This window comes from Rhinopithecus bieti, unplaced genomic scaffold, assembly GCF_001698545.2.
Source record: "Rhinopithecus bieti isolate Rb0 unplaced genomic scaffold, ASM169854v2 scaffold_18688, whole genome shotgun sequence".
NCBI classification, from domain to species: domain Eukaryota; kingdom Metazoa; phylum Chordata; class Mammalia; order Primates; family Cercopithecidae; genus Rhinopithecus; species Rhinopithecus bieti.
The window spans coordinates 1503912-1530952 of record NW_016809492.1 but is presented as its reverse complement, the minus strand read 5'-3'; the positions used below and the strand labels follow the sequence as shown (position 1 = coordinate 1530952).

Sequence of the window (27041 nt, the reverse complement as noted above, 5' to 3'; positions counted from 1 at the left end):
AAAACTCACCAGAGAAACTTACCGATAATGATTCACAAATTAAATCCAGTTTACGTCATACATTATGCCCCTCTGTATTACGTTAACCAACAAGCATACTAATCAATATGGAAAATACAGCCTTAACTTGCCTCAATTTCGTAAACGCCCGCCCCGCCCCACCCCCGCTTTGTAAATTCTCTAGACCCCGAGCTTCTCGCTTGCTCACAGTCCATTCCCCAGCCTCACTCTTCCTGGCACTTAGCTGGCGCTCAACAAATCTTAGGTGAACTGAACAGAGATGACAAGGCAATCTCAAGTTGCTGTCCTGGGAGTGGTGAGGCAAGGCACAGGAGAAAGGACTTTTAGTTCTTCCCACTGCCAGTGGAGCCCCCAGCATCACTTTCGGCCCCTTCGTGCCTGGGACCGTGATTTGTTGGTGACCAAGTCCCTCGCAAGCCTGCAGTACTTCCGCTGGTGCAGTCATCTCCTTCCCCTCGCACTAAAACAATACCCTGGCCTCCTGCCAAACTCGTGAGCAGCGAGCAACTCGGGCTGTTTATGGCCCGGACTGGGTACTGCAAGAGGTTTGGGCCGCTCTAAGTGTTAGCAGAGGCCCGGAGGAAGAGAAGAGGCCCAAGCTTTAAAACACTCCCTTCCTCCGCCCCCTCCCTTTTGTCCCAGACACCAAAACAAACGAGCTGATACACGTGTCCCTATGACTCTTGTTTACTATCAAGACTGCGCTGTGCGAGCGCCTCTGGGATATGTAGTCCAGCTCTTCTACGGCCAGCAGCCTCCCACAGCCAAGGACCAAGGCTTGAGACTACGAACCCACAATCCCTTTCGGGGACAAAGTTTGGCTCAGCTCCCCGGATTCTCGGCAGTAGTCCAATCCAAAGCACTTACTCTTGTGATTGACACGCCATCTTCTCCAGTAAACACAACACAAAAGTCAATACATGCCCGCCCCCCGAGACGGACCACGGTACCACCCAATGGGAAAGGGGAACAACCGAATGGCAGTTCTGCAGTCCAATAAGAGGGCGAAAGAGCTGGGCGGGGCTCAACCCCTAGGGGGTTGAGGGGAGGGGGAAGACGAAGCTTGAAAGACTTGGTAATGGCGACGGGTTTGGTAAGTAGGAAAGTTTCGGTTGAGGAGTAAGAGCGGCGGCGGGAGCAGTAACCCGCGCGGGGGAGGCCGACGTCGGTCGGAGAGGGGGTACGAGAGCTGCTGGTGGTGTTGTCGTGGCCGGGGCGGCCCGCGCCTGGGCTGCCGGCACTTCGCGGCAGGTTTGTTGTCTTTCAGTTCGGGAAGAGGTGGGGGTGGGGAAGGGAGGGGCAGGAGCGCGGGGGATCGGGCAGCCGGAAGGGCTCGGGTCCTCGTTCCTCCTCCTCGGAGGGTTGCCCTTGGAGTGGGGCAGTTAACCGTTCGATTGGTGTCCGCGGCAAGCCCACCGGACCAGCGTCTCCCGCGAGCTCACCTCACCTGGGCTTTGGGACGGCGGCGCTAGGGGGTCTCGGGCGGGAGCCGGGAGGAGGCAGCGGGAGGGCGACGCTCTGGGGTCGGGTCGCGCGGTGGGTGGCCGGGCCGGGTGTGGAGATGGGGCGGGCCAGGGCGGGGGAAGGGGCCGACGCGGCGCTGGGGCTGCCCAGGAAAGTTTGACTTCAACTCCCCGCTTGTGGGCGGAGGGTCGGAGCTTGGCCGGGGTAGGGGGCCGGCCTGAGGTGGGGGACCCCAGTAAGGCGCCGCCTTCTTCTGGACCGAAGGGGGCTCCTGCCGAGCCGGGGAGCTCGCGGAGCCGCTGGGCCCGGGGGCTCATTGTTACGCAGTTCGAATGAATGGGCTCCCAGGCGCCTGCGCGCTGGGGCAGAGCCGAGGGGAAAAACAAGCCCTGAGTCCGGGCTGCGGTCACATGATGGGGGGAAGGGAGGGGAACGCGATGAATGGCGAAAGAGGGTGGGGGATGGACTTGGCGTGAACCGAGAGGCGCTGCTCTGTGTGACCCAAAGAGGAGGCTTGGCAGGCGATTCCAGCCTCCGCCTTTCAAACTATGCTGCCGCCGCAGGCCGATTGAAACAACAAAACAAGCCAGGCGAAGTCAACAGCCAGGTTTTTGTAGCTTTAAATGCTGCGTGCTCTCTAGGGTATTTCACTCTCCGCTGTGCACTCCGCACTCCAGAGTTCATACTTAGGGAGTTATCAGCTACTGTCGTTTTTAGAAGGAGCACTGACAGCGAGGTAATACTCAAGTTTTCTGTTTGTTCTGTTTCTGGCTCACGTTGCCATTGATGCCAGGACGAGAGGAGGCTTAGAAAAGGAGTTATACATACTGGGAAGCGATGGAGCCCTACTAATAGCTCAGATGCCCTACTAACAGCTCAGATGGAGGCTTTAGATTTATTAATACTACTTCTTTCTAAATAGCCATAACCACTGCTAATAGTGGTTTTGAAATTAAAGGTACTTTTTGAGAATTAGAATAATTTTAACATTTGCAAATACTTTTCTGGTCATTTAACAGTGACCTAAATCTGCAATGTATGTCTTGTAGTTTTTTTTGTTGTTATTTTATCTTGCAAATGAGTGGTAGAGTCGGTCATCTGTTCAGTTTCCTTGGTTAAACTCAGTTATTGCTAGGTAGACAGTAGTTGACAAAGTTTCAAGGAAATTTGAGTTACACTGAGAATTAAATCCACTCCTTAAAGTTTTTGGGTTATGTTATACTTTTGAGGAACCATTTAACCACTTTAAAACAAAATATTGTTTGTGCTAACTCGACGGATCAATTATAGAGTGAAGTTTTGATTTCACTTTCTAGTTTCATCTTAGTTTCGTAAACCCACTTACGTTTTCTGTCTCGAAAACCTTTCCTCTTTCTTCTGAAACTCCTAACTACATACCCTAGTTAAAAGGGTACATTATTCCAGGATTGCCCACCTCCATGTCTCCGCTATCCTGTGTATTTCACAGGGCATACCTCTCAGACTTCAAACATGATACCGTCACTGTAAGAGTTATTTTCTTCACTATATATATGTGTATATATAAGAAATATGTATACATATATTATATATATATACACACACATATATATATATATACACACACATATATATATATATTTTGAGAGGGAGTCTTTCTCTGTCGCCAGGCTGGAGTGCAGGGGTGCGATCTCAGCTCACTGCAACCTCTGCCTCCTGGGTTCAGGTGATTCTCTTGCCTCAGCCTCGGGTCTACAGGCGCGCGCCACCACGCCCAACTAATTTTTTTGTATTTTTAGTAGAGACGTGGTTTCACCATGTTGGGCAGGGTGGTGTCAGTCTCCTGACCTCGTGATCTGCCCGCCTCGGCCTCCCAAATTGCTCGGATTGCAGGTGTGAGCCACCGCGCCCGGCCCATTATATTTTAACTTCCTTGGATTCTTTCTTCACTAATCGAAATGCCCAGTGAAGAAGGCATGCGGGCATGATGGCATAGACTTATTAAACTGCTCTGCGCTGAAGGTTCTTCCTGGTGAATTGCAAGCTGGTGTTTTGTGTATGTGTTTGAAATAAAAATACTGGTACTCCCCTCTCCACCCCCCCCCCCCCCCCCCCCCCACACCCGCATACATTACCTGTTAGAAGTTACTGTCCTGGCGGGGTGTCTCACGCCTGTCCCAGCGCTTTGAGAGGCTGAGGCGGGTGGATCACCTGAGGTTAGGATTTCGAGACCAGCCTTGCCAACATGGTGAAATTGTATTAAAAATACAACAGTTAGCTGGGCATGGTGGCCCGCACCTGTAGTCCCAGCTACTTGGGAGGCTGAGGCAAGAGAATCCCTTGAACCCGGGAGTCAGAGGTTGCAGTGAGACAAGATCAGGCCACTGTACTCCAGCCTGGGCATCAGAACAAGACTTACTCTCAAAAAAAAAAAAAAAAAGTCAATGCCAGGAATTTTATGTCTGTTAAGTATGAAAGTGAGTATTTACTTGGAATAGAAAAATGAATCACAATGAATTAAAAAAAATTAAAGCTGTCGGATACCTGCTTATCACAAAATTCAGGGAAAATGGCATACTCTAATATTCTTATTAACTGCCTGATGTCAGTAACATTCACATTTTTCATATACTGATCAGCATTTTGGTGCTTCATAATTTCTACTATCATTTTCTATAGAGAAACTAGAAAATAATTTTCTCCGTAATGTGGTTCATTGAGTTTTAAAAGTTATTAAACAGCTTAAAAAAGCCTTTTCCACAAGTTTTGTAGATAATGTAAAAATGTTTAGGAGTACAATCAAGTTTAGGAAAACAAGTTTCATAAGAACTTATAGATGATGTCAAGTTTTATTATATGACTCATCTTAAATACTTATTTGAATTGACAGTACTCCTAAAACAGTTCGTGGATGACTGCTTGTGCTATTAATGGGTTTTCTGTTGTCTTGATCAATATAGCATTTCATGTTGAATGAGCATGAAATTACTAAGAATTTGTATAGATGTGGATTGGTCAGTGTCTGTGGGATGTAATATCTTTTATACCTACAATTTTTATACCTACAATTCTGATAGGTAGACAGGTACTAGTCCCTTTTTTTTTTTTTTTTTAAACTTATTTTAATAACTTTTTTTTTTTTTTTGAGACGGAGTCTCGCTGTGTCGCCCAGGCTGGAGTGCAGTGGCGCGATCTCGGCTCACTGCAAGCTCCGCCTCCCGGGTTCCCGCCATTCTCCCGCCTCAGCCTCCGAGTAGCTGGGACTACAGGCGCCCGCCACCGCGCCCTGCTAGTTTTTTGTATTTTAGTAGAGACGGGGTTTCACCGTGTTAGCCAGGAGGGTCTCGATCTCCTGACCTCATGATCCACCCGCCTCGGCCTCCCAAAGTGCTGGGATTACAGGCTTGAGCCACCGCGCCCGGCCTATTTTTAATAACTTTTTAGAGATGGGGTCTTGCTGTGTTGCCCAGGTTAGTCTTGAACTCTGGGCTCAAGTGATCTTCCTGTCTCGGCCTCCCAAAGTGCTGGCATTGCAGGCCTGAGCCATTGAGCCTGGCCACTAGTCTTATTTACGAATAAAAAAACGGGTCCAAAAAAGAAAACAGGCCTAGAGATTTAATTGTTCAGGGCCATGAAAGTGGTAAGTGATCAAAACAAATCCACTAAGGGTTTTTGTTGTTTTGTCTTTTTTCTTAGCCCCAGTGGCAGACTAGAGTTGTAGACAAATACCTGTGAAATCTTTTGTTTAAAGTTTTGTTGAAAATACTTTAAAAGAATAGCATTAAGGCCTCTGAGATGCTTTTGGTATAGAAAGTTGCATTTAATATACTTTGTTAGGGAGGCTTGTTTTAGCTTGTAATTATGTAATCCATTCAAAATACCTCAGTTTCAGAGATAGAAATTAATTGCAAATTACCTTTTCTTCACTCACTCTTTGAGAACAATTTGAGCATATAGTCTGGACTGGGTATGGAAATCCTTCAGGATTAGGGGAGAGCATATAGAAGATCCTGCTGTGAATTCCATAATGGTGATGGAAAAGTAAGGATTCAGGGAATAATAGCCACTTGAAAGCAGGAAGTAACCCATGCTGGCCTATACCTTTTGTCTTTTTTTCCTGTCAGCTCTCCCCTTCAAAAAGAAAATGGTCCCATTTAGTCATCATACTCCTGTTTTCTTCATCCATAATAACACTTTATTCACAGAGTTGTTCTGAGTTTAAAATAAAATTAAATGAAGTACATGGAAGTGTAGGCATTTTGTAAAACCTAGTTTCTTTCTTCATTCATTGAGACTTAGCTTTTTCTAGTTCTCTCTTTCTCTCCTGTCTTAAGATTTTGTGGATATTTGCTTCTGGAAGTTTGCATACCAAAAGCAGTGGGGCCTTCCAAGAAAGTAAAATTTGTAATACTGAACATGACATTTCAGAGTACAACTTCTGGAAAATTTTACTGAGAATCACAGATGTAGTGAAGGAATGACATGTGCAGAGAGTTAACTAAACTACAAGGCAAGCTGTGTTGAATCTGATACCAAAGCAGTGTACAAAAGCGTGAATGAACAATAGGGTTAGCTCTACCAGGAGATATTTGAAAGAGGAGCTTGTTTATCAAAATGAGTATGTAATTGGTATAATGTATGTAGGGGAGTAAAAAATGTAAGGACTTTGCTGGTATTCCTTTACTGCATTGGAGACCTTGCTTTCTTTCTCCAAAATAGTTGAGAATAGACAGAAGAGACAGAAAACTTCCATTTGTATATAGTTTTGAATTTTGTTTTCATGTATTGAATTCTCAGAATAGCCCTATGAGGTAAGTAGAGGGACTGTAAGTCTGAGATTGAGTGACCTGTCCCCGGTTACACAGCTAGTAAGAATGAAACCGAAGTCTGTTGTCTTGAAATGTAGCGTCTCTTACTGTATGGTACTTTTACAGTAGCAGAACTTCAGTTTTCTCAGGACCAAACTTCTGATAGCCTTGAGCAATGAGAGGTGTGAACACATAGAACTTATATTCAGTAAATATTTATTTGGTTCCTTTGGTTATTTATAGGTAGCTCTGTTTTGAAATGAAAATAATGTTTTTTTCCAACTTCATTTAAGGAGTTTTGGGATGGTGGTTGATAACTAAGACAAAGTGCTGAAGAAATGATAGAAGTTGCAAAGAGATGTTAGTGTACTATACTTGGTGAATGTTGGAAACTGCAGGACCTGCTGTAGGGAAGAAAAAAGTTCTAGTTGGGAAGAATGAGGAAACCAAAGAGCTCTGCAGAGGGAGGGGGAAGACAAGACAGACTGCAGCTGTGCTTCTGCGGACCCCAAGAACGGCACTGTTCATGCACAGAGGATAGCTCTGAAGAGAGATACATGTGTAGTGCAACTTCTGAATTTCATAATAAAGGTAAAAGTAGGAAATGTTTTAAATTCAGATAGGGTTGACTACGTAGCTCACATCTGTATGTGAAGCATCGTACAGATATTCATAAGGATTTTTAGTTATCAAAATAGGTTAAATTATATTCTGTATACTTAAGATGCTGGAAATATTTCTACGGAAAGAGTTAAAATCTCCTATCTAAACTGTTAATATTAGCTGTTTAAAGAACTCACATAGTGTGACTAGTTCCTTAAGAGTTACTAAATAAGGAATCTGCACTGATACTATCAACTACCTTTTTGGAGAATCGTTGCAGAGGAAGCTGGAGACAGGTGGCTTACATAGAGAGACTGGGAATGTGAATGCTCGCGCGCTCTCTCTCTCTTTTTTTTTTTTAAATACCCTCCTTAAAATGTTATAGGTGTTCCTGCATACTCATACAGTATTTCAGTATGATTTTGTCCATAGACTCAAAGAGACTGTTTTAAAGTATAGTTCTGATCATGTCAGACCTCTGTTAAAAAAAAATCCTCAGTGGTTCTTCATTGTCTGATAATTGCTAATCATAACACTAGCCACTGTACATTGAAGGCTTTGTGTTAGGCACTATTCTGAGCATTTCACATGATCTCACTGAGTTTTTATTTTATTTTATTTATTTATTTATTTATTTATTTGCTCCGTCACCCAGGCTGGAATGCAGTGGTGCCATCTCTGCTCACTGCAAGCTCCGCCTCCCGGGTTCACGCCATTCTCCTGCCTCAGCCTCCTGAGTAGCTGGGACTACAGGTGTCCACCACCGCACCCGGTTAATTTTTTGTATTTTTAAGAGAGACAGGGTTTCACTGTGTTAGCCAGGATGGTCTCGATTTCCTGACATCAGGAACCGCCCGCCTCGGCCTCCCAAAGTGCTGGGATTATAGGCGTAAGCCACCACGCCCGGCTTTTTTCTTTTTTGGAAACGGAGTCTCCCTCTGTCACCCACGCTGTAGTGCAGTGGCGCGATCTCGGCTCACTGCAACTTCCGCCTCCAGGTTCAAGCGATTCTCCTGCCTCAGCTTGCTGAGTAGGTGGGATTACAGGCATGTGCCACCATGCCTGGCTAATTCTTGTATTTTTAGTAGAGACGGGATTTCACCATTTGGTAAGGCTGGTCTGGAACTCCTGACCTCATGATCCGCCCTCCTCGGCTTCCCAAAGTGCTGGGATTACAAAGAGTCCAGCCCCTTCTTTTCCTTTAACCCATTCATAGCCAAGACCTGTTCTGTAGTACTGTGGTCATTTGCTTGTATCTTTCCACTAAAGTGTAGATTCTTTGAGACTCATGATGAATTGTTCATAAGTGAGGTCCAACATTTCATCTAATACAATGCCCTGTGCATAGTATTTATTAAATAAATGATTTTTTAATAAGTAGGAATTTAGCAACCATTTTTAGCCCAATGTGTCTCAATATTCTGCACCTGGAAACAAAAACCAGTGCACAAAGCCATACCCCAGGCCAGATAGATCAGATCCTCTGGGGATGGGGCCTGGGAAACTTTTTTTTAAAGCGTATATATGATTCCGTGTGCCACAGGGTAGAGTTGAGAATCACTGATGAAACCAAATTTGCTCCATTTCCCCCCCTCCCCCAGGAGAAGGTGGAGGCTCAAAATCATGATTTCATACTTGAGAAATAGATTTGTGTTACACATTTTCTGTAGTTGCTAGTTCTGTAGGTGAAATTGTTATATCCCAGCATATTTGCTGTAACTATATGCTAAGACTGATTGTGATCAGTACATTGTACTAAACTGGAGAAGTGTTAATTTCTTCCAAATTTCATCTTTTAGGGGCCTAAAGTAATGGCATGATACATTATTTTTATTGAGATGTGCTGGATGACTTGCCATAATATCTCCCAGGGAGGAGACTGTTGAAACTGAATAGCTATCTGGTTTCCACCTATTAACTATGTATTTTCAGTAACTGTTCTATTTAGGACATTACAAACCCAAAGTATGTTTAATATTGCCCTATGTCTGGGGATAAAAAAATTTCAAAAGACGTCATTTTACACTTTTTTCACTATTTCATTTCATCCTCACAACTACTGTCAGAGGAAAGTAGGGCAGGTATAATTAGCTCTATTTTACAGATGAAGAGAAACTCAGTCACTTAGGTCATATATTTGGTAAGTAATCAAGCTGGAATCATAACCCATTTCCTTACATCTAACCAAGTGCCCTTTTTGCCACACCATAATACATTGTATAGTCAGTATTGAGCAAGGCTTTCAAGTAGTGCCCAGGATAAGGGTTATTTTTGAGGGGTATAGGCAGATAGCATCCAAAATGGAATATTAGACATATGGTAAGGCAATATGCATGCAGTTGGGCTGTGTGTTAAGAACCCTGTATCTAGCCATCTAAAATAATCAGATGTAAGCAAATACTTTTAAAAATAAGAATATAAATTCAGTGTTTAGAAGAGTGAAGAAACTCAGAATAGCATATTTAGCAGTAGAGGGTATAAGTGAGTTTTGGTAGATTCTTACGATGTATATTTAACCATTGAAAGCTTTGAAAAAAATTAATGACGTAGGAAAATGCTTATGAACTTACATTATGCCAAAAGGTATCAAACTATAATATGAACTATGAAGAAAAACATGATTGAGTATACATGTACATGAAGAATAAATTGGATTGTAATACATCAAAATGTTAAAAGTAAGTCTGGTTGGTGGGGTTAGAAATAATCATTATATTCCTTTTTTTCCAAAAATTTTTTTTCCCCCATTTTTTTGCACAGCAATTGTATTTTCTAGTCAGGAATACATTTCAAAACCAAAAAGATCATGAAAAAGCCTTTGTAGAAAGAAATTTATCAGTGCCATCAGTGTTTATTGGTAATTAACATCATGGCTTAGCAAGCTTATAAATATTAAGTGATTAACATTTTTTCAGTGCAGTTTTGATCAGCCTGCACTGGGGGAGTACCCCAGTGACTTTCAGTGACTTTTAACAGCAATGTATTTTATTGCTTTGTTTTGAGGAAAAATATGTTGTTGCAAAAGTCAGGATTTTTTTTGTGTATTTCATATTCACTCATTAGAACTTTATTACTCATTAGAACTTTATTTTAAGAGATGGAGTCTTGCTACATTGCCCAGGCTGGATTCCAACGCATAGGCTGAAGTGTAGTCCTCCCCCTTCAGTCTACCCCAAGTAGCTGGAACTATAGGCACTAGCTACTGCATCAGGCTGGAACTTTTTTAAAAAATGGAATTTAGACTAGAGCCTGAGAAATCAGAAAATCTTACCATTGTTGCTTATGTTAAATAAAGAACTAATTTGATCATTGTCCAAAGGGTGGAATAAAAGGTATAACCACATTTTCCTTTCATAATAATATTTAGTTGTTGGATTTTGCTGAGAAATTATTTAAATGTATTAACCCATATTCTCTTCCTTCTGATAATTTTGTAGGCTTGCAGGTAGATTTACTAGTTGTTTAAATTTCCCATGATTATTATTCATCTTTCTAGACATAATATCCTATTCAGAATGACAGGTATCTTTTATTATGGCTAGGTCCCAAATTTTCATTAAGAAAACCTAAGAACAGTTTTATTTTTATGAGAATTGTAATATATGACCATTTTAAGAAACTCTTAAATGTTACTTAGAAAATGTATTTTTTTTGGTTGGGCGTGGTGGCTCATGCCTGTAATCCCAGCACTTTGGGAGGCCGAGGCAGGTGGATCACCTGAGGTCAGGAGTTCGAGACCAGCCTAGCCAACATGGCAAAACTGTGTCTTTACTGAAAATACAAAAAAGTAGCTGGGCGTGGTGGCATGCGCCTGTAATCCCAGCTACTCGGGAGGCTTAGGCAAGAGAATCACTTGAACCCAGGAGGTGGAGGTTGCAGTGAGCCGAGATCATGCCACTGCACTCCAGCCTGGGTCATAGAGCGAGACTCCTCCGTCTCAAAAAAAAAAAGAAAATGTATTTTTTTTTAAGTGTGCTGAAGTAGTTCACTTTCAGCATGAGGAAACAAAATAAACACAATAAATAGAGACATTAAAATAGAATCTTAAAAAAAAATAAAGGAAAAAATAGAATATTCCTCCAGTCTTTTAACTTTTATTGAGGAAAGTTTTAAATTTCCTTTTGAATTTGAAGGTACAAGTGAAAAAAAGAGTCATTAGTCTCAGTTTTTGCATCTGAAAGGAAGGTTACTAGGTTAAAGAAATAATATATATAATGCCATTTTTCTTCAGCAGAAAATACTTTTTTTTAAAATAATTCAAGATACTAATCTTTTGGGATTGAGATGTAATTTAGTGCTGAGTATTCAGTTGTAGGCCAAGATATTAAGGAGTCATCGGAGTCTAAAGGATTTGAGGGAGCTATAAATGGCAGTGTATAATTAAGTTAAAATGTAACATTGTGGCGGGGCATGATGGCTCAGGCCTGTAATCCCAGCACTTTGGGAGGCCCAGGTGGGTGGATATCTTGAGGTCAGGAGTTTGAAACCAGCCTGGCCAACATGACGAAACCCCATCTCTTCTAAAAATACAAAAATTAGCTGGGCATGGTGGCGCATGCCTGTAATCCCCCCTACTTCTGTGGCTGAGGCGGGAGAATTGCTTGAACCCGGGAGGTGGAGTTTGTAGTAAGCTGAGATCATGCCACTGCACTGCAGTCTGGGCGACAGAGTATATGACTATGTCTTACAAAACCAACAATAACAAAAAAACCAACATTGTCATGTCTCTGATTTATTTTAGGTTTGTGTAATGCCCAAATTGCGTGACTTGACATTATTTCTCATGTTCTTATTTTAAGTCAGAGCACCATAACATGGTGTGGGAAGTGAAGACAAATCAGATGCCTAATGCAGTACAGAAACTCCTGTTGGTGATGGACAAGAGAGCCTCAGGAATGAATGACTCATTGGAGTTGCTGCAGTGTAATGAGAATTTGCCATCTTCACCTGGATATAACTCTTGTGATGAGCACATGGAGCTTGGTAAGCAAAATTAAAAGTTATATAGGAATCTCACTAAGATTCAGATAACTTTTCATACTTAGCACACTTCTCTACCAACCTTGACTGGCTAGAAAAGGATATGAAGTATTTATATATTAGAAATTTTCAACATTCTGTTATTGCTTTTAAAATAGTACTTAAAATCAACATGAGTTGGGCTATTTATGGTTATTGTAGAGACTCATTTACAGATTATTAAACTAAACTAATTTGTGTATAAAGACTGGACCCCACTTGTGGCTTTTTGAAAGATGCTGCTTTTGAAATATACTCGAGAGAGCTCAGTAAAATATGCTTAGCCACACTTCGTGGCAGATTTGCTAGTAGGATGTGGAAATTACAGTGGACCCTTGAAACTTGAGGATCTGACATTTATGGTTGTCACTATTGCTGAACTACTCCTCGAGATATGTGACCTGTAGAAATGTGTAAATTTGAGGTATGTTTTTGAATTGTATTGCTTCGAGGCTGGTGTTCAGGAATATAGAACTAATGAGTGACCTTGGCTTGCTGCCCAGCTTTTCAGCTTGGCGTTGCCCCCATTTAATATATGGGGGTTTCCCTTCATGTTTATAAAAATGCTGGGGAGAAGATACAGCTGTCTTATTTTTACAAATGATGAAATGGAGATTATGTACTGTGGGTAATGTTTGGAAATTTGGAGATCTTAAGCTCTTGGGACACATAACCTGCTTGAATGCCAAGGATTTTCTGGACCCTAGTATTTATTGAGTACTGGTTACTTTTGAGCAAGGAGTGCCATTTTAATCAGGTAGTTGATCTTCTTCCATCATGTTGTTAGTTTAAGGAGGAACTCAGAAACTTAGGGCCCAGGGGAGTAAAATAACATGCCCCTTCCACCTATGACTTCGTTTAGAAAGTAGTTAATTTCCTGAACTTCAGAAACAAATGAACCCTTTGCAGTAAATGAATGTTGGTCAAAGGCAATGAGGGAAAGGAAATAGCTATACCAGCATGAAAATTGTAGGGTAGAATTATTTTAAATTGGTGTGATGTTCTAGAACTCCTTGGCTCCTTCATGACTCCATGAAAGAAGTCAGTTTTTACGAATGGATATCCTGAGTCAGTACTTCTAATTAAAACATTTCAGTTTGGCTTGGCATGATGGTTCACGCTAGTAATCCCAGCACTTTGGGAGGACAAGGTGGTAGGATCATTTTGAGACCAGGAGTTCAAGACCAGCCTGGTCAGCGCAGCGAGATCTCATTTCTACAATTTTTTTTTTTTTAATTAGCTGGGCATGGTGGGCATATGCCTGTAGTCCTAGCTTCTTGAGAGGCAGAGGCGTGAGGATCACTTGAGCCCAGGGATCCAAGGCTTCAGGGAGCTATAGTTGTACCACTGCACTCCAGCCTGGGCAACAGAGTGAGACCCTGTCTCAAAAAAAACAATTTTCTTTTTTTATAAAGATTAAGACATTTCAGTTTTAGTAGACTGTTCTGGAATATTTTCCTGAATAGAATTATACATACTTTTATAGTGACATTGAGGAGACTAGAAGTTTTCTTGACTTGTATATTTAAGGGACCCAGTAGGTTTGTGGAGTTTGTAGTATGTGTTTCATGGAGAGTTTTTTTTTTTTTTTAAGCCTTAAAGATGCTTTTTCTTTCCTACTGCATACACACATACATACAAATATATGTGTGTATATATATATATATATTTAGAAGAATATATATATAATTTTTTTTTTAAAGAATTCAGTATTTTGGAATTCATTGTTCCGTATAGTGCTTGGTGTGTACATGAATGGTACTTGGGTAATATTTCTAGTCGTCTTAACGGGGAACTGAAAGGGTATCGTGAACTACCTTTTAGGAATGCACTTATAGGAAAAAATAACCAGTAAATAACCAGTAAATATTAACAAGATGAGAATTTATTAGTGAAAAGAAAGACTTTAACACAGAGTTGTGTAAGTAGTAGCATAAATATTTATGTGATCTATATTATTATGTAAATTATTGTTTTCATTATAGTCTGTATAACAGGTTATTAAAGTATGTGAGTAGTAAGTACATAATGCACACATAAAATGCTCTTTTCTTCATTAACTTGTTAATGTAAAAATGTCTCATATGGGTCTCTCCTAGGTGAGGTACAAAAACCTAGGGGAATAAAAGCAGAAAACACAAACCAAACCATGTTTTTCCAGTCTGTGAACAGAATGTTAAATTTATGCTTTTCCTCTCTCAAAATTAATTAGCTAAAATTGACTTCTCTTTTAACTGCAGTTATAATATTGTTCCTTGTATTAGTAATTTCCTTTTTATGATTTTGAGTGTGCTTATTTGCAGATGACCTTCCTGAACTTCAGGCAGTTCAAAGTGATCCTACTCAATCTGGCATGTACCAGTTGAGTTCAGATGTTTCACATCAAGAATACACAAGACCATCTTGGAACCAAAATACCTCAGACATACCAGAAACTACTTACCGTGAAAATGAGGTGGACTGGCTAACAGAATTGGCAAATATCGCGACCAGTCCACAAAGTCCACTGATGCAGTGCTCATTTTACAATAGGTAGGAGCATTGATTATATTTTATTTAAAATTATATCATTACAAAAGGTTTTGTTTAAAATTTTTTCTAGTTTAAAAGTAATAGTGCTTTAAATTATTAGAATTTAAGTCATAGAATTAAACTCCTTATCTAATGATCAAAGACTTATTTCACTTACTACCATGATTTCATATTTTGAGAATTAGATAAAGGTGATAATGAGAACCATAGAGTAAAAAATATTTGTAAATGTTTAAAATAAGACCATGAAATAATTTTACTGTACATTTCTACATATAGAAATGAAAATTATATTTGTCTAAAGAAGCAGCATTGTAATCAAGATTATATTTTAAACTTTTATCAACCTTGAGTTGGGTTCCTTTTGGTCTAGGTTTATTTCTTCCATAGTTTATGTGGCCTTATGTTATTTGCCTGTTTGCTAATTCTAAAATTTGCTAATACTGAAATCTTAAACTTACAAAAGTGGATTAAAAGTGGGCAAAATCACTGTTTCATATATCCAGACAGAGTTTAAGAAAATGAGTAGTTGTGCTATGAAATTATGGAAGCTTCCAGCTAATATGCCTAGGGAGACCTAAATGGAAAACACTTTATTGTTTATCCGTAAAAAGAAATGGATAAATATGACAGTTTATAAGGGAGAGAAATGCCCATATTTGCACACCTGTGAGTAGGAAATGATATACCAGAGTGTTAGGAATAACTGTAAACTTTGTTAGTGCTCCTAAGTGATTGTAATGCATTGCCAAATAATAAACTTATTAGGTATGAAATCTCACTTTTCTTGTAATCTATTAAGTTGTGCTGCTTTTCTTGTATTTAGCAGGATATTGATCTTGACTAGAGCAAATTGAATTTAGTTAACTTCAGTTTAATTCCATGTTTGTTTCCATAGGAAAGAAAACTTCCTTTCAGAGTTCCTATTTCCTTTATAGTCCTAGTTTTCATTGTAATCTTAATAGTCAAAAAGCTAAAAATTACTATTTTTAAAAAAAACTCGATTTAACTATTGGATTTGTTTTCTTTCTCTAGAGATAATACTTTTNTTATCCGTAAAAAGAAATGGATAAATATGACAGTTTATAAGGGAGAGAAATGCCCATATTTGCACACCTGTGAGTAGGAAATGATATACCAGAGTGTTAGGAATAACTGTAAACTTTGTTAGTGCTCCTAAGTGATTGTAATGCATTGCCAAATAATAAACTTATTAGGTATGAAATCTCACTTTTCTTGTAATCTATTAAGTTGTGCTGCTTTTCTTGTATTTAGCAGGATATTGATCTTGACTAGAGCAAATTGAATTTAGTTAACTTCAGTTTAATTCCATGTTTGTTTCCATAGGAAAGAAAACTTCCTTTCAGAGTTCCTATTTCCTTTATAGTCCTAGTTTTCATTGTAATCTTAATAGTCAAAAAGCTAAAAATTACTATTTTTAAAAAAAACTCGATTTAACTATTGGATTTGTTTTCTTTCTCTAGAGATAATACTTTTTTTCAGTTTTTACAGCAGAGTCATAGGATTAATAATACAGTTTATGGAAAGTGTGTAAACCCTTCGGAAGAAAATCAGTGTAAATAAAAACATAAGACATAAGGAAAGGAGTATCTCCCTGAGGATGTATTATTCTGTCCAGCATTTTGAGTAATGCTCTGCTCTCTGGCCTGCCTCCTAACACTGTCTGCTCATGCAACTTCTTGTTGGGTGTTAAACTATGTTACTGAGCTTTGATATCTGAAGTCTTAACTGTATAGTTAAGGAGTTGGGGACAGGTAAAAATTTATATTACCCCTGCAGAGATAGAGAAATGAAGAAATCAATGCTGTGAGTGTTAAGACATGTTTAGCATGTTAATTTTCACAGAGTATTCAGGCCATATACATTTTAGAATATCACATTGTTCTTCGTTTTTATTTATTTTACTTTTGTCACTTCTGTTTTAAGTGGTTAAACAGAAGAACTGATAAAACTCACTTTTTAAAATTAGAGAGTCAGGGATGAACAAAAGGAATATTTAGCAGTTTGGCCATTCTTTGATACTTCATTTATATCTAAATGTGTAGTAACAGGATGGGCAGTTTTTGGGCAAAAGATGAAACATTCAGCATATAATTTGAAATCAAAACTTGGAGAGTATGCGAAAATGCATGGATATCTGAGGGCCTTTTGATTTAAGGAGTGATATGAACATGAAAGCAAAGTATAGATCCTTATGTAAAAGTAATTTCTGGAAAGGTAAAATGAAAAATGTTAATGAGGATAAAGTAGCAATTGAAGGGCTAATAGTTTCTCAGGAAATAAGGGAAAAATTGGAAAGATGTCCTTTCTATCTCTCTTTTTTTTTTTTTGTTTTTGAGACAGAGTCTTGCTCTGTTGCGCAGGCTGGAGTGCAGTGGTGCAATCTCGGTCCACTGCAAGCTCCACCTCCCAGGTTCATGCCATTCTCCTGCCTCAGGCTCCTGAGTAGCTGGGACTGCAGGCGCCCACCACCTCGCCTGGCTAGTTTTTTGTATTTTTAGTAGAGATGGGGTTTCACCATGTTAGCCAGGATGGTCTTGATCTCCTGACCTCGTGATCTGCCCACCTCGGCCTCCCAAACTGCTGGGTGGGATTACAGGCGTGAGCCACCGCACTTGGCCTTTCCTCTCCTTTTTAAAAAGAGTATTAGTACAGACATGCATAAACTTTTTCTGTTAAGGACCACATCTCTGTTTGGTATCTCAGACAATTATCCTGATTTGGGACCTTACCTTCAGATGGTTTTCCCTCCTCCACCTGACTGTCTTCCTCTCTGCTTCCTTTCCAGACTGCTGAGTCCATACACATCATTAATCATCCTTTATAAGCTTGTTTCTTTCTGTTACCCCACCCATGAATATCTGGTTTGTTTGTGAGGGAAGGATCTGGGTATGCTCCTGGGAGCTCCATATACTCTAAAGGGAGCATTGTCTGGTAAAAGAGACTTTTGAGGGGAAGAGAAGAGGGGAATGGATAAAGTTTTTTTTTCAAGGTGATCCTTGGGGAGAAAAAATAACTAGACCTTATATGTAGTTGCTTTTCACCAAGTTTGTATTAGAAAACAAGCAACCCCAGTGTTCCCCGTTACCGAGGAGGGCTTGGATAGGCTGCTCCGGCTATAAAAATTTAACCATTTTTGCTTAGTGTTTTTTTTTTTTTTTTTTTTTTTTTTTTTTTTTTTTTTAGGTGTTGTTATTACTGACCCCCAGTGATATGTGGTTGTAGATAAAGAGTTCAGAGTTGATTACATTAAGCTTAAATGCTTGTCGTTCATACTGGGAGTTACTATACCCCTCAAAGCTAGAGAAGAGTGATAGGATGCCCTGCGTAGTGGATATTATCATTCACGAATTGAATACACACATGCTATATGTTTTGATAGAAAAAATGAATTGCGATAATATGAAAACCGTAGTCGCTAATTTAAAACTTTATTGTCAAATCTGAAAAATGATTATCTAAATGTGAGGAGGATTTGGAATAAGAGTTAGGAATTATGAGTTATAGATGAAATCTGTATCTTATTCATTTTACATAGATGTGTTCAATGCTAAATGAACATTGGCATTTTAAATACGAAGTTATTCTCAACAGGAAGATCTACTTTAGGACCTATGCCTTACGGTTAAAACTGTGTTTATTTTAGATCACTTCTGCTCACATCATGCACTAGCAAAGTTACATTCCTATGCACGCCCTCCCATGTCCTTCTTCGAAGAGTGAGCCAGAACTTTCCCTCATATCCATTGGAAGGAGGAACAGCAGTAAGAATGGAAAGGGTAAGTTTATTTATTAGCGTTAACTTCTTATAAAAGTTTGCACAAACAGTTGAAAATACATTAACTTTCCCATAGGAATAGTCTCACTGTTCTGTAGTGATATGGATTTTGTTTTATATACAGCTCTACTATGTGTTAGAAGTTTGATATTAATGGAATGTTCGCATATAATTGAGCTCCAAAACTTTGTGTTTTGTGCCTGTGTGTGTGTTCTTTTTTTTTTTTTTTTTTTTTTAGCAGAATTCTTCCCACAGCTGACAATCTTCAGTTTTTGAGGTGTTATATTTTCCCCATCAGTTTAGAATTTTAAAGTTCCGCCTGCAAGCATGGCCGCCTAAAGACATGCGGATGAAACAGTATTAAAAGGTATATTTAAAAACAAAAGTTGATAATATTTTCTCCATAGGCAATAGTGGTCAGAATCTGGCATTATTCTGTCCATCCTCCTGTCAGATGATGATGATTTGGGATGGCTGCACTTCCTGGCCTTCAACTTCCTGGCCACTGATTTTTTGAAAGGTAAAAACTTGAATTTTTTACAGCTTTACTTGTCTAGTAGTCACAGGTCTAATACTTGTTTTCTACCTAACCTTAGGCACAGCACTATGCTTTTCATAAGGGAAGCAATAAGGAGATGGCCAAATGTGAGATTTTGCTAGAGCTGTAAGGCTGTGATAATTAGGGAACATCTTCAAATGGCCATTCACGTGTTAATTTAAAAGTCTTAAAAAATTTTTTCTAAAATCTTTCAAATGAACCACGATATGTTGTTAATCCCTCAGGAATTTCCTCATTACTTTCATATTTAAATGAATCTTACTTTAGGTAGATACCTTTTATGACCATCTCATGCTTAGTCTGATGGGGAGGAGCCATTGATTTTAGTTTGTCCTTTCTATCGATGCTTTCTTGGATGGGAATCGTATATTTCTGCTGCTTCTTTGTGTTTTTACACTTTCATTGGGGAAAACTGATATTAAAAGTATGTAATGAGGCCGGCGCCCAAGTGGCTCAGCCTGTAATCCCATCACTTTGGGCAGGCCTGATGTTTTGGGCAAGATCATGAGGTCCAGGAGATGGAGGACCATCCTGGTTAACACGGAAAACCCCCGTCTCTACTAAATACCAAAAAAATTAGCCCCAGGGTCAGGTGGCGGGCGCCTGTAGTTCCCAGCCTACTGGACGGCTGAGGCAGGAAATGCGGTAGAAACCCCAGGAGGTTGGGCTGCAGTGGCCGAGATTGCCCGCCATGCACTCAGCTGGGTCCAGCGTGGGTGACAGAGCGAGACTCTGTCTCAAAAAAAAAAATATGTAATGAATAAATTAACTAACCAAAGTCTTGCCTTAGGTAATCTACAAAGTGATTAATTCCCCTATAGATTATTGACAGTCAATTATGTTAAGGTACTTTATATAAGTTGTTTTATATTAAGTTACTAAAACTAGCATTTTCTAAGTTGATAAGCAAAAGCAGTAGCGAGCAATATTAGGATAAAGTTGACACCTTTCACTTTGAAATTTTTAATTTCTCCATCTCTCCTGTAGGCAAGAAAATAGGCATGTGAGATGTGCTTGTACAAATTCTTTTTTTGATCCTGCTGTGTCTCACTATTAAGTCTCTTGAGAAAAACTGTCCTGTCTTGGCTGCCTTCAGTTTCCTCCCCTTTCTTTACTCTTCACTTTAGTAAAGGTCACAATAGTCTTAACTTTCGCCTCTACTGCTCTACAAAAATTGTCTCAAAGGGTTACTAGCATTATTCTGATTTCTAGGATGAGAGACCTCATTTGTTCTGTTTGACATCTGTACAACATTTGACACATTGGGTTAGTTCCTGACATTGTCTTCCCTTGATTTGTGTAGCATGGCAGCATCCTGATTCTCAGTCTTTTAGGCCTGGTACTTGACTGTCCACAATGCTGAATATTAGACAAGATTCTGCCCCCTTCACTTTCTTCACCAATTCCTCTCTTCTGATAATGTCAGCAGCACCTCCATCGTGTCCTGTGGAAAGCACACTGGACTTGGAGTCAGGAAACCTGGACTCTTTTTATAGCTTCTCCAGCAATTATCTGTGTTACTGATCTTAGGCAGATTGTTAACCCCTCTGAGTATTGGCTGCCTGATCTGAAAAATGGGATTGGATTACTTTTAAGGTCTCCTGTAGCCCTGAGAATTAGAAGATTTTGTAATTTCATTATTTGCCAGTCTATGTCTATAACCTTCACCTGCACATTTCCAGCTGCATGTTAGGCATCTCTACATGAATATCAGTCAGTTCTTTGAACTAAGCTTAGTATGACCAAAACTACCCTCACCTTTTTCTTCCTCTTCTTGGCTTACTTTTCTCCTATTCTTTTAAAGTTGTTATTATCCTCCTTCTTGATTACCAGATTCAAAACCATGAAGTTGTCTTTTACTATTCTATTTCTTCCATTTATATTCATTTCATTCTAATTCTGTAAAAATTTTTAAGTCATTCTCTCTTATTCATTACCTTGTTCATGCGTTAGCATAATTATGCTTGGATACTATACCAAGCTTTTGGCATGTTTGTCTCCTTTGTTTTTCGGTGAATGTAAGGGTAAGGATCATGTTTGTTAGTGTTTGTATTTTCAGATCCTACCATGTGGCATGTGTTAAATGCTCAATATTCATTGAATTTAAATTAGTCTGCTTCTATTACCATTGCACTTGTCAATTCAGGTCTGTAATAGGTGTCTCTCATTATATCCTCAAGTAATTGAATATGAGATCTTTCCTTCTGTAGAGTCTCTTCTTATTTACCATCATCTTAAAAATTGACAGTCTGCTGATAAAAACACTTTGATTTCCGAATACCTTCTAAGCAAAAAGTGTAAGTACTTTGCTTGTCTTTAAGAGGCTTTTACTAACTGGCCTCTCTTTATTAACTTTATTTGCCCCAGATCTGAACTCACCTTGTATTTTTAGCAAATACTCAGCACTCCCCAAAGAAGTTGTTAATTACAGATTTCTTGGTGCAAGGTGTGTCCTTCCATCTTTCTAAGTTGCATTCTCAGTTCCAATTGGAATTGAAAATCCTCCTTAATCTCTCTTTTGGAATTAATAACTCTTTATTAAACTGCATCACCATTATTTATACTTGAGTGTCATTGCTTATTCCAGTCTAGTTATTTATATATGTGTCTTTCTTCACTACTGGGTTTGAAAGCTCTTTAATGACAGGGATCCTGTCTTGGTTATTTTTACCTTTTCCACAAAGTCTTACATGTAATGGGAACTTCACAGTGTTTTGAATTGAATATCTCCAATTCATTCATGCTATGCATATATTTTCAGGGCTATGGTTCTGATGGTCTAAAGTTGTTATCACATGAAGAAAGTGTATCATTTGGCGAGTCTGTACTGAAGTTGACTTTTGATCCTGGTACAGTAGAAGATGGTTTACTTACCGTAGAGTGTAAGCTGGACCACCCTTTCTATGTTAAAAATAAAGGTAGGGCTTGAATTGCATTTGTAGTAACGTTTTTTAAACAAAGCTTCTTAAATCTTTAACTATGTCTGTAGCTTTGATGATTAAGAAAAAATAATTTGAGGGGAAAACATCTTTCAAACTAAATAAAAAACTACCATAGGGAATGCTTATAATAATACCTAATGGTGCTTAAGTATCTTAGCAGTTGTCAGGTGGAACTCTATTTCCTGTGAGTATAAGAAATTTTTAGATTCATGTAGCATACTATAATAAGCTTTCTGTTATCTTGGTATAGTTTGGGGAATGTAGTGATCTGGTAATCACATTTTCATTAAGAGTTACCAAATATGATATAAACCCAAATCACTCTTCATAGCCTTATTACAGTAACACCATGTTAAACATAATTTTATAATTCAGAAACTATTTCATGGTCTGAGTCATCATTTATCACTTATTGTCATTGTAGACTGATGGACGTGCTGATTGATAGAGGAGCTCTATATATAATAAAATGCTGAATGATAAGCTAGTTTTGGAGGGCTTTTACATTGCTGAAAGGAAATACTTATCTAGTACTTTATTGTAAAGATACATGACTTGTGTTAGAGAATCTCTTGAGACTTAGCAATAACTTTTTATTTTTAAGATATAGAAATGATATGTCTGTTCTAAAGTAGGGTGCTTTCTGTGAGTCCTCATCCTTTATGCAACATTGTTTAACTTTAGGTTGGTCATCATTTTATCCAAGCTTGACTGTGGTACAGCATGGCATTCCATGTTGTGAAGTTCATATTGGCGATGTATGTCTACCTCCTGGACACCCCGATGCCATTAATTTTGATGATTCAGGTGTTTTTGATACATTTAAAAGGTAATATTGGATTAATTCTTTGTTTTATTTTCCTCCTAAAGTTTGCCCTTCATTTCCCTAATGGTTGTAAGTCAGATATTTAGGAAGTATTTGAGAATGATGAAATGAAAACGTATTAGGTGATTAAAGTATAATAGTTAACAGAGTTTTGCATATAGTTGTCATATAGGAAAATTGAGTTTATAAAACTCAATTTAGATTAGATTAGATTAGGAAGAATATCACATGTTACATGATCAAGAGTTTAATGGTTCAGCTTTGATAGTTATATTTAAAAAGTTGTGTATCTGGCCAGTTGTTTTTAAACAGCTTATACATCTCTTGTGTTTTTTGTAGTTAACTGTATTTTTCTTGATACATTAGTTAACCGTATCTTTGTTTAATACTCATTTTGACCAAGGGCATTAGTTGCATGGTTTAACAAACAGTAGAAAATAGCCCAAACTTGACATCTAAAGGCTTAGAGAGGGAAGTGGTCATTCCTGAGATCACGTTGCTGGTAAGCGGCCGAGTAGGACAAGAACCAATGTGTCCTGACTCCAGAAGGTTGGTCAGCTATCTTCATTTATATGGGATTTTCCTGGTTTTTGTGCTGAAAGTCCAGCTTTCAGGAAACCCCTCAGTCCTAGACAAACTGGAACAATTGGTCACCTTGCTCCTAGAAGGAACCCAGAGAAAGTCTGCTTGTAGATATCTGGGATTTAAAGACACATTCTTTCTTTAAGATGATTGTCAAATCCATAGGCATGTACGGGCACTAAGTAGAGAATTCTCAAGAGTCTCTGCTGGCCTGTAGATTTTATTTCATTCAGTTTAATTAATATATTTTATATATCATGAGGATGAAACTATTATTAAAAAAGCAAATCGCATAGGGCCTGACACAAGCCACATGCTCAATAAATGTCTACAAGCTTATAGTCTTAATGCTGTTTGATTATATCCCTCATATAAACTCTTTTTTGAAAACTAGAAAATGAGTCAAAATTTTAAGGACTGATACTTAGGGTATATAGATTAGTGATAACTCCTATGTTTTGGTAAGACTGTAACCTGATAGAAAAATTTTAGAAGATAATTTGGCTTTATCTTGTAAAGGTATTAGCAATTTCATTCCTCTTTTATATATATCCTAGAGAAGTAAATTCTTGTAATCATGCTCAAGGAGATGTGCAAGTAAGTTTGTAGCTGTATTGCTCATGATAGCAAAAATGTGGAAACTGTCAATATTTATTAACTGGAGAGTAACTCCATGAATTCTGTTATAATCATAGTGGAATTAGTAGAAAATAAATGAACCTTAGGTATACACTTTAAAACATGGATCAATTTTTAAAACAATGTTTAGTAAAAATAAGTCTTGGAAATACACAGTATGAGTCTATTTTATGGAATCATGTTCCTTAGAAATAAATAAAATAACCATTATATATGGTATGTAGCACACATTATATAATTATGTCAGGGGTCCCTGAAGACTAGCCCCCAGGTTTGATGATTTGCTCAGAGAATTCACAAGACTCAGCACATAGTTATGCTCATGGCTGTGATTTATTATGGCAAAAAGATTAATACAAAGCAAAACTGGGAAAGGGAAAAGATGTGGGGTGAAGTCTGGGGGAAGCGAGGCTTCCAGGGATCTTCTCCCAGTGGGATTAAGGGCATGTTTTATTCCCCTAGCAGTGGGCTGTGACAACATATATGAAATTTCGTCTCCTAGGGAAGCTCGTTAGACTCACTCGGGCACCTAGGGTTTTTATTAAGAGCGGTCACGTAGGTTTCTTCTGCCTGGCACATATCAAAATCCAAACTTGCAAAAGGAAAGCAGGCATTCAGAGTAACCTGTTGTTTGTACATCCAGTTTAGGCATAGTAAGCTACTTAGTTGTGGGAATGATGGGACCCCTCAAAATCCAAGTTCTAGAAATTAATCAAGGTTCAATCTTGTAAGTAGACTTTTGAAAGGATAGCAGTCATTTCCGCATAATGAAACACTGTGTCTTACATATTAAGAGAGACAGTAATATAACTAATGCTGCTATAGTATTTATATATCGTATATATGAGTATTATTTTCATAATAAAATTGAAAAAATAAAGGAATGATAAACATTCAGGAGGGTGGTTATTTCTGGGGGTGGCAAATATGGAACTTTAAGTGATAATAGAAATATTCTTAATTTGAATTGTGGGGTCACTCATTTATTTGTATGCTTCGTAACTTACATATATATGTAAATTTTACATATTATTACATAGCACAAAACTTTTTTAAAGCAAAAGGGAAAACTTGCCTGCCTAATTCCTGTTTTTCTGAGATAGCAAATTCGTAACCATTTGATCTCACTGAATAATAATCACTCCCAAGATGACATTAGTCATTGGTCTTATTTTATTGTTGAGTGACTTCAGTATAACAGCAGGAGCACCCACCCTGCAAAGGAGTGGAAATGGGTAGTATCATCATGGAGAAACCAGGACAAAATTGAGAAGCCGAAAGTGACTATATTTTCATTGTGGATTGGATTGGTTAAGGGAGATGATGCCTGGCCTAGGGAGGGCAAGAAGATAAAGAGGTAAGAAGAGGAAAAAGTCCAAGTGGAACTGCTCCAAGCAAACTCTCGGGTCATGATTTACAGAGGACATGTGAGTAGTGTCTAGCTCAGCAAGAATCAGAAGTCAGCAATCAGTTGATGAGTTCTCATACATAATTCAAGGTTCTGTTGTAAGTAGCCCATTCTGAAACACTTGAGAATTGAGGCCAACCTTCTAGGCCTCGGGCGTTTAAAACAGTCAGTTTTGACTTTTTGAAGTTGACATTTCTGTTCAAGTAATATGATTTAACAAACTTACTGAGTGCCTACTATGTATATAATGTTAATTTATTTCATATTAATTACCCTATTTGTAGATTATATCCTCATTTTACAGAGAGAAGTAAAGTTGAGAGGTTAAGGAACATGCCCAAAATAAAGGCAGTTAGTGTCAGAATTAGGATTCAAGCCCATATCTTGTCAAGATTCCACATTTTTAGTACTCTAGCTACTCACCTAAGATAATTCTACAATAATAGATACACCTAATGGCATAATACACTGTGCCAGCTTCTGCCCTGTTTCTTACGTTTATTGTTCTTTTTTGGCACCACTGCATAGCATAATTTCACCGATAAGTAAACTGAGGCTATAGGGTTTATTTAACTTGGCCAAGGTCATATTACTAGCTGGAATTTGAACTCAATTAAAAATTTCCATTATTATTTTCAGAATTGGTTAAAAAATAAGTTAAGAATGGGCATGCCTCTTTGCTTCCAGTCTAGAAAAGGAAATAGATTAGTAAATGTATACAGTAAATGTACATGCTGATTGAGAGGCAGCGTACCTGTTAGGAACGTGAGCTCGATCTGGACTGCTTGGATTCAAATCCTGGCTTTGCAATTGATTTGCTATGGAAGCTTGAGTAAATTAATATTTCTATGGCTCCTTTAAAAAAAAATCTATTGGAAGGATTAAATTAGTTAATATATGTGACATGGTTAACAGGCAGTACATTATTGTGGAGTTTGCCATTAAGACTAGTGATCAGACAGTGAAGTGGGAATGGGCATTCTAAGCTTAAGGAATGGCATGTACACAAAGTAGAGCTGTGAAAGGCACATTTGGGTACAGGTGCTTTAGTGAAGAGAATGAATGCTTACCTAAGGTAGTATAGCAAAAGATGAAGCTATTTTTAAAGATACTCTATGTCATTACTGCTACAGTAATAGTCATTGAATTTTGTGACTGAATATTTAAAACTGATTTAAGTTGTATCTGTAATGGAAGTAGATGATAGTTATATTTGTGCCACTAGATGGTGGAATTTTCAAATTTTAGTAATTAGTTTACCCAGTATCTTTTGGTATTTTAAGTTGTAATCATTTTCCATCAGTAGAGATGGGTAATTTTGTGTCAGTGCTGAAGTTTGCTATTTTTCTAAATTATGTATGGGCGGGGCTGAAGAAAGCAGACATTGTTTTCCTGACATAATACTGATTGCTAAGCATTCATTAGGTAATTTTGGAGTCATAGTTTAAGTACATTTATTTCATGCAATACTTTCAAAAAAAGACATCATGTACTTGATAATTGGTAAAAGGCATTTACTGTGTGTAGTCAGTGGCATGGACCAACCACCCTCATTGCTTTGGCTGTTTCCACCTATCTTCAGAATGTTGTAGTCTCCTGTTTTACCTTTAGGCAGATGGTATTCCTGTAGCTAATGTTAACCTATTTTGATGTATTACCGGAATTTCTGTTTCAGAGAAGCAAGTAGGAGCTAAGTTCAGATTAGAAGCTGAATAAAAGGTTTCCTGCCAAGAAGACAGAAAAGTACTATAGGAACAAGAGAATTCTTTAGCTTATTTCCATGTCTATGTAAACTGAACATACAGAACAAAATGTGGTCTTTCCTGACAAAGGCGTTTTTTTTTTTTTTTTTTTTTTTTT

The 27041-nt window shown here is 38.5% G+C and overlaps 1 protein-coding gene across 1 annotated transcript in view; it reads left to right on the top strand.

The window, feature by feature from the left end:
- Positions 1–1014: 1014 nt before the first annotated feature.
- Positions 1015–27041, top strand: part of HBP1 (HMG-box transcription factor 1) — a 34588-nt gene continuing 8561 nt past the window's right edge. The window contains exons 1-6 of the mRNA XM_017889543.1: positions 1015–1114; positions 11675–11858; positions 14198–14426; positions 18094–18226; positions 21450–21702; positions 22411–22555. Coding sequence (XP_017745032.1) covers positions 1100–1114; positions 11675–11858; positions 14198–14426; positions 18094–18226; positions 21450–21702; positions 22411–22555 — 959 coding nt within the window. The 5' untranslated portion in view covers positions 1015–1099. The remainder of the gene's footprint in view (positions 1115–11674; positions 11859–14197; positions 14427–18093; positions 18227–21449; positions 21703–22410; positions 22556–27041) is intronic.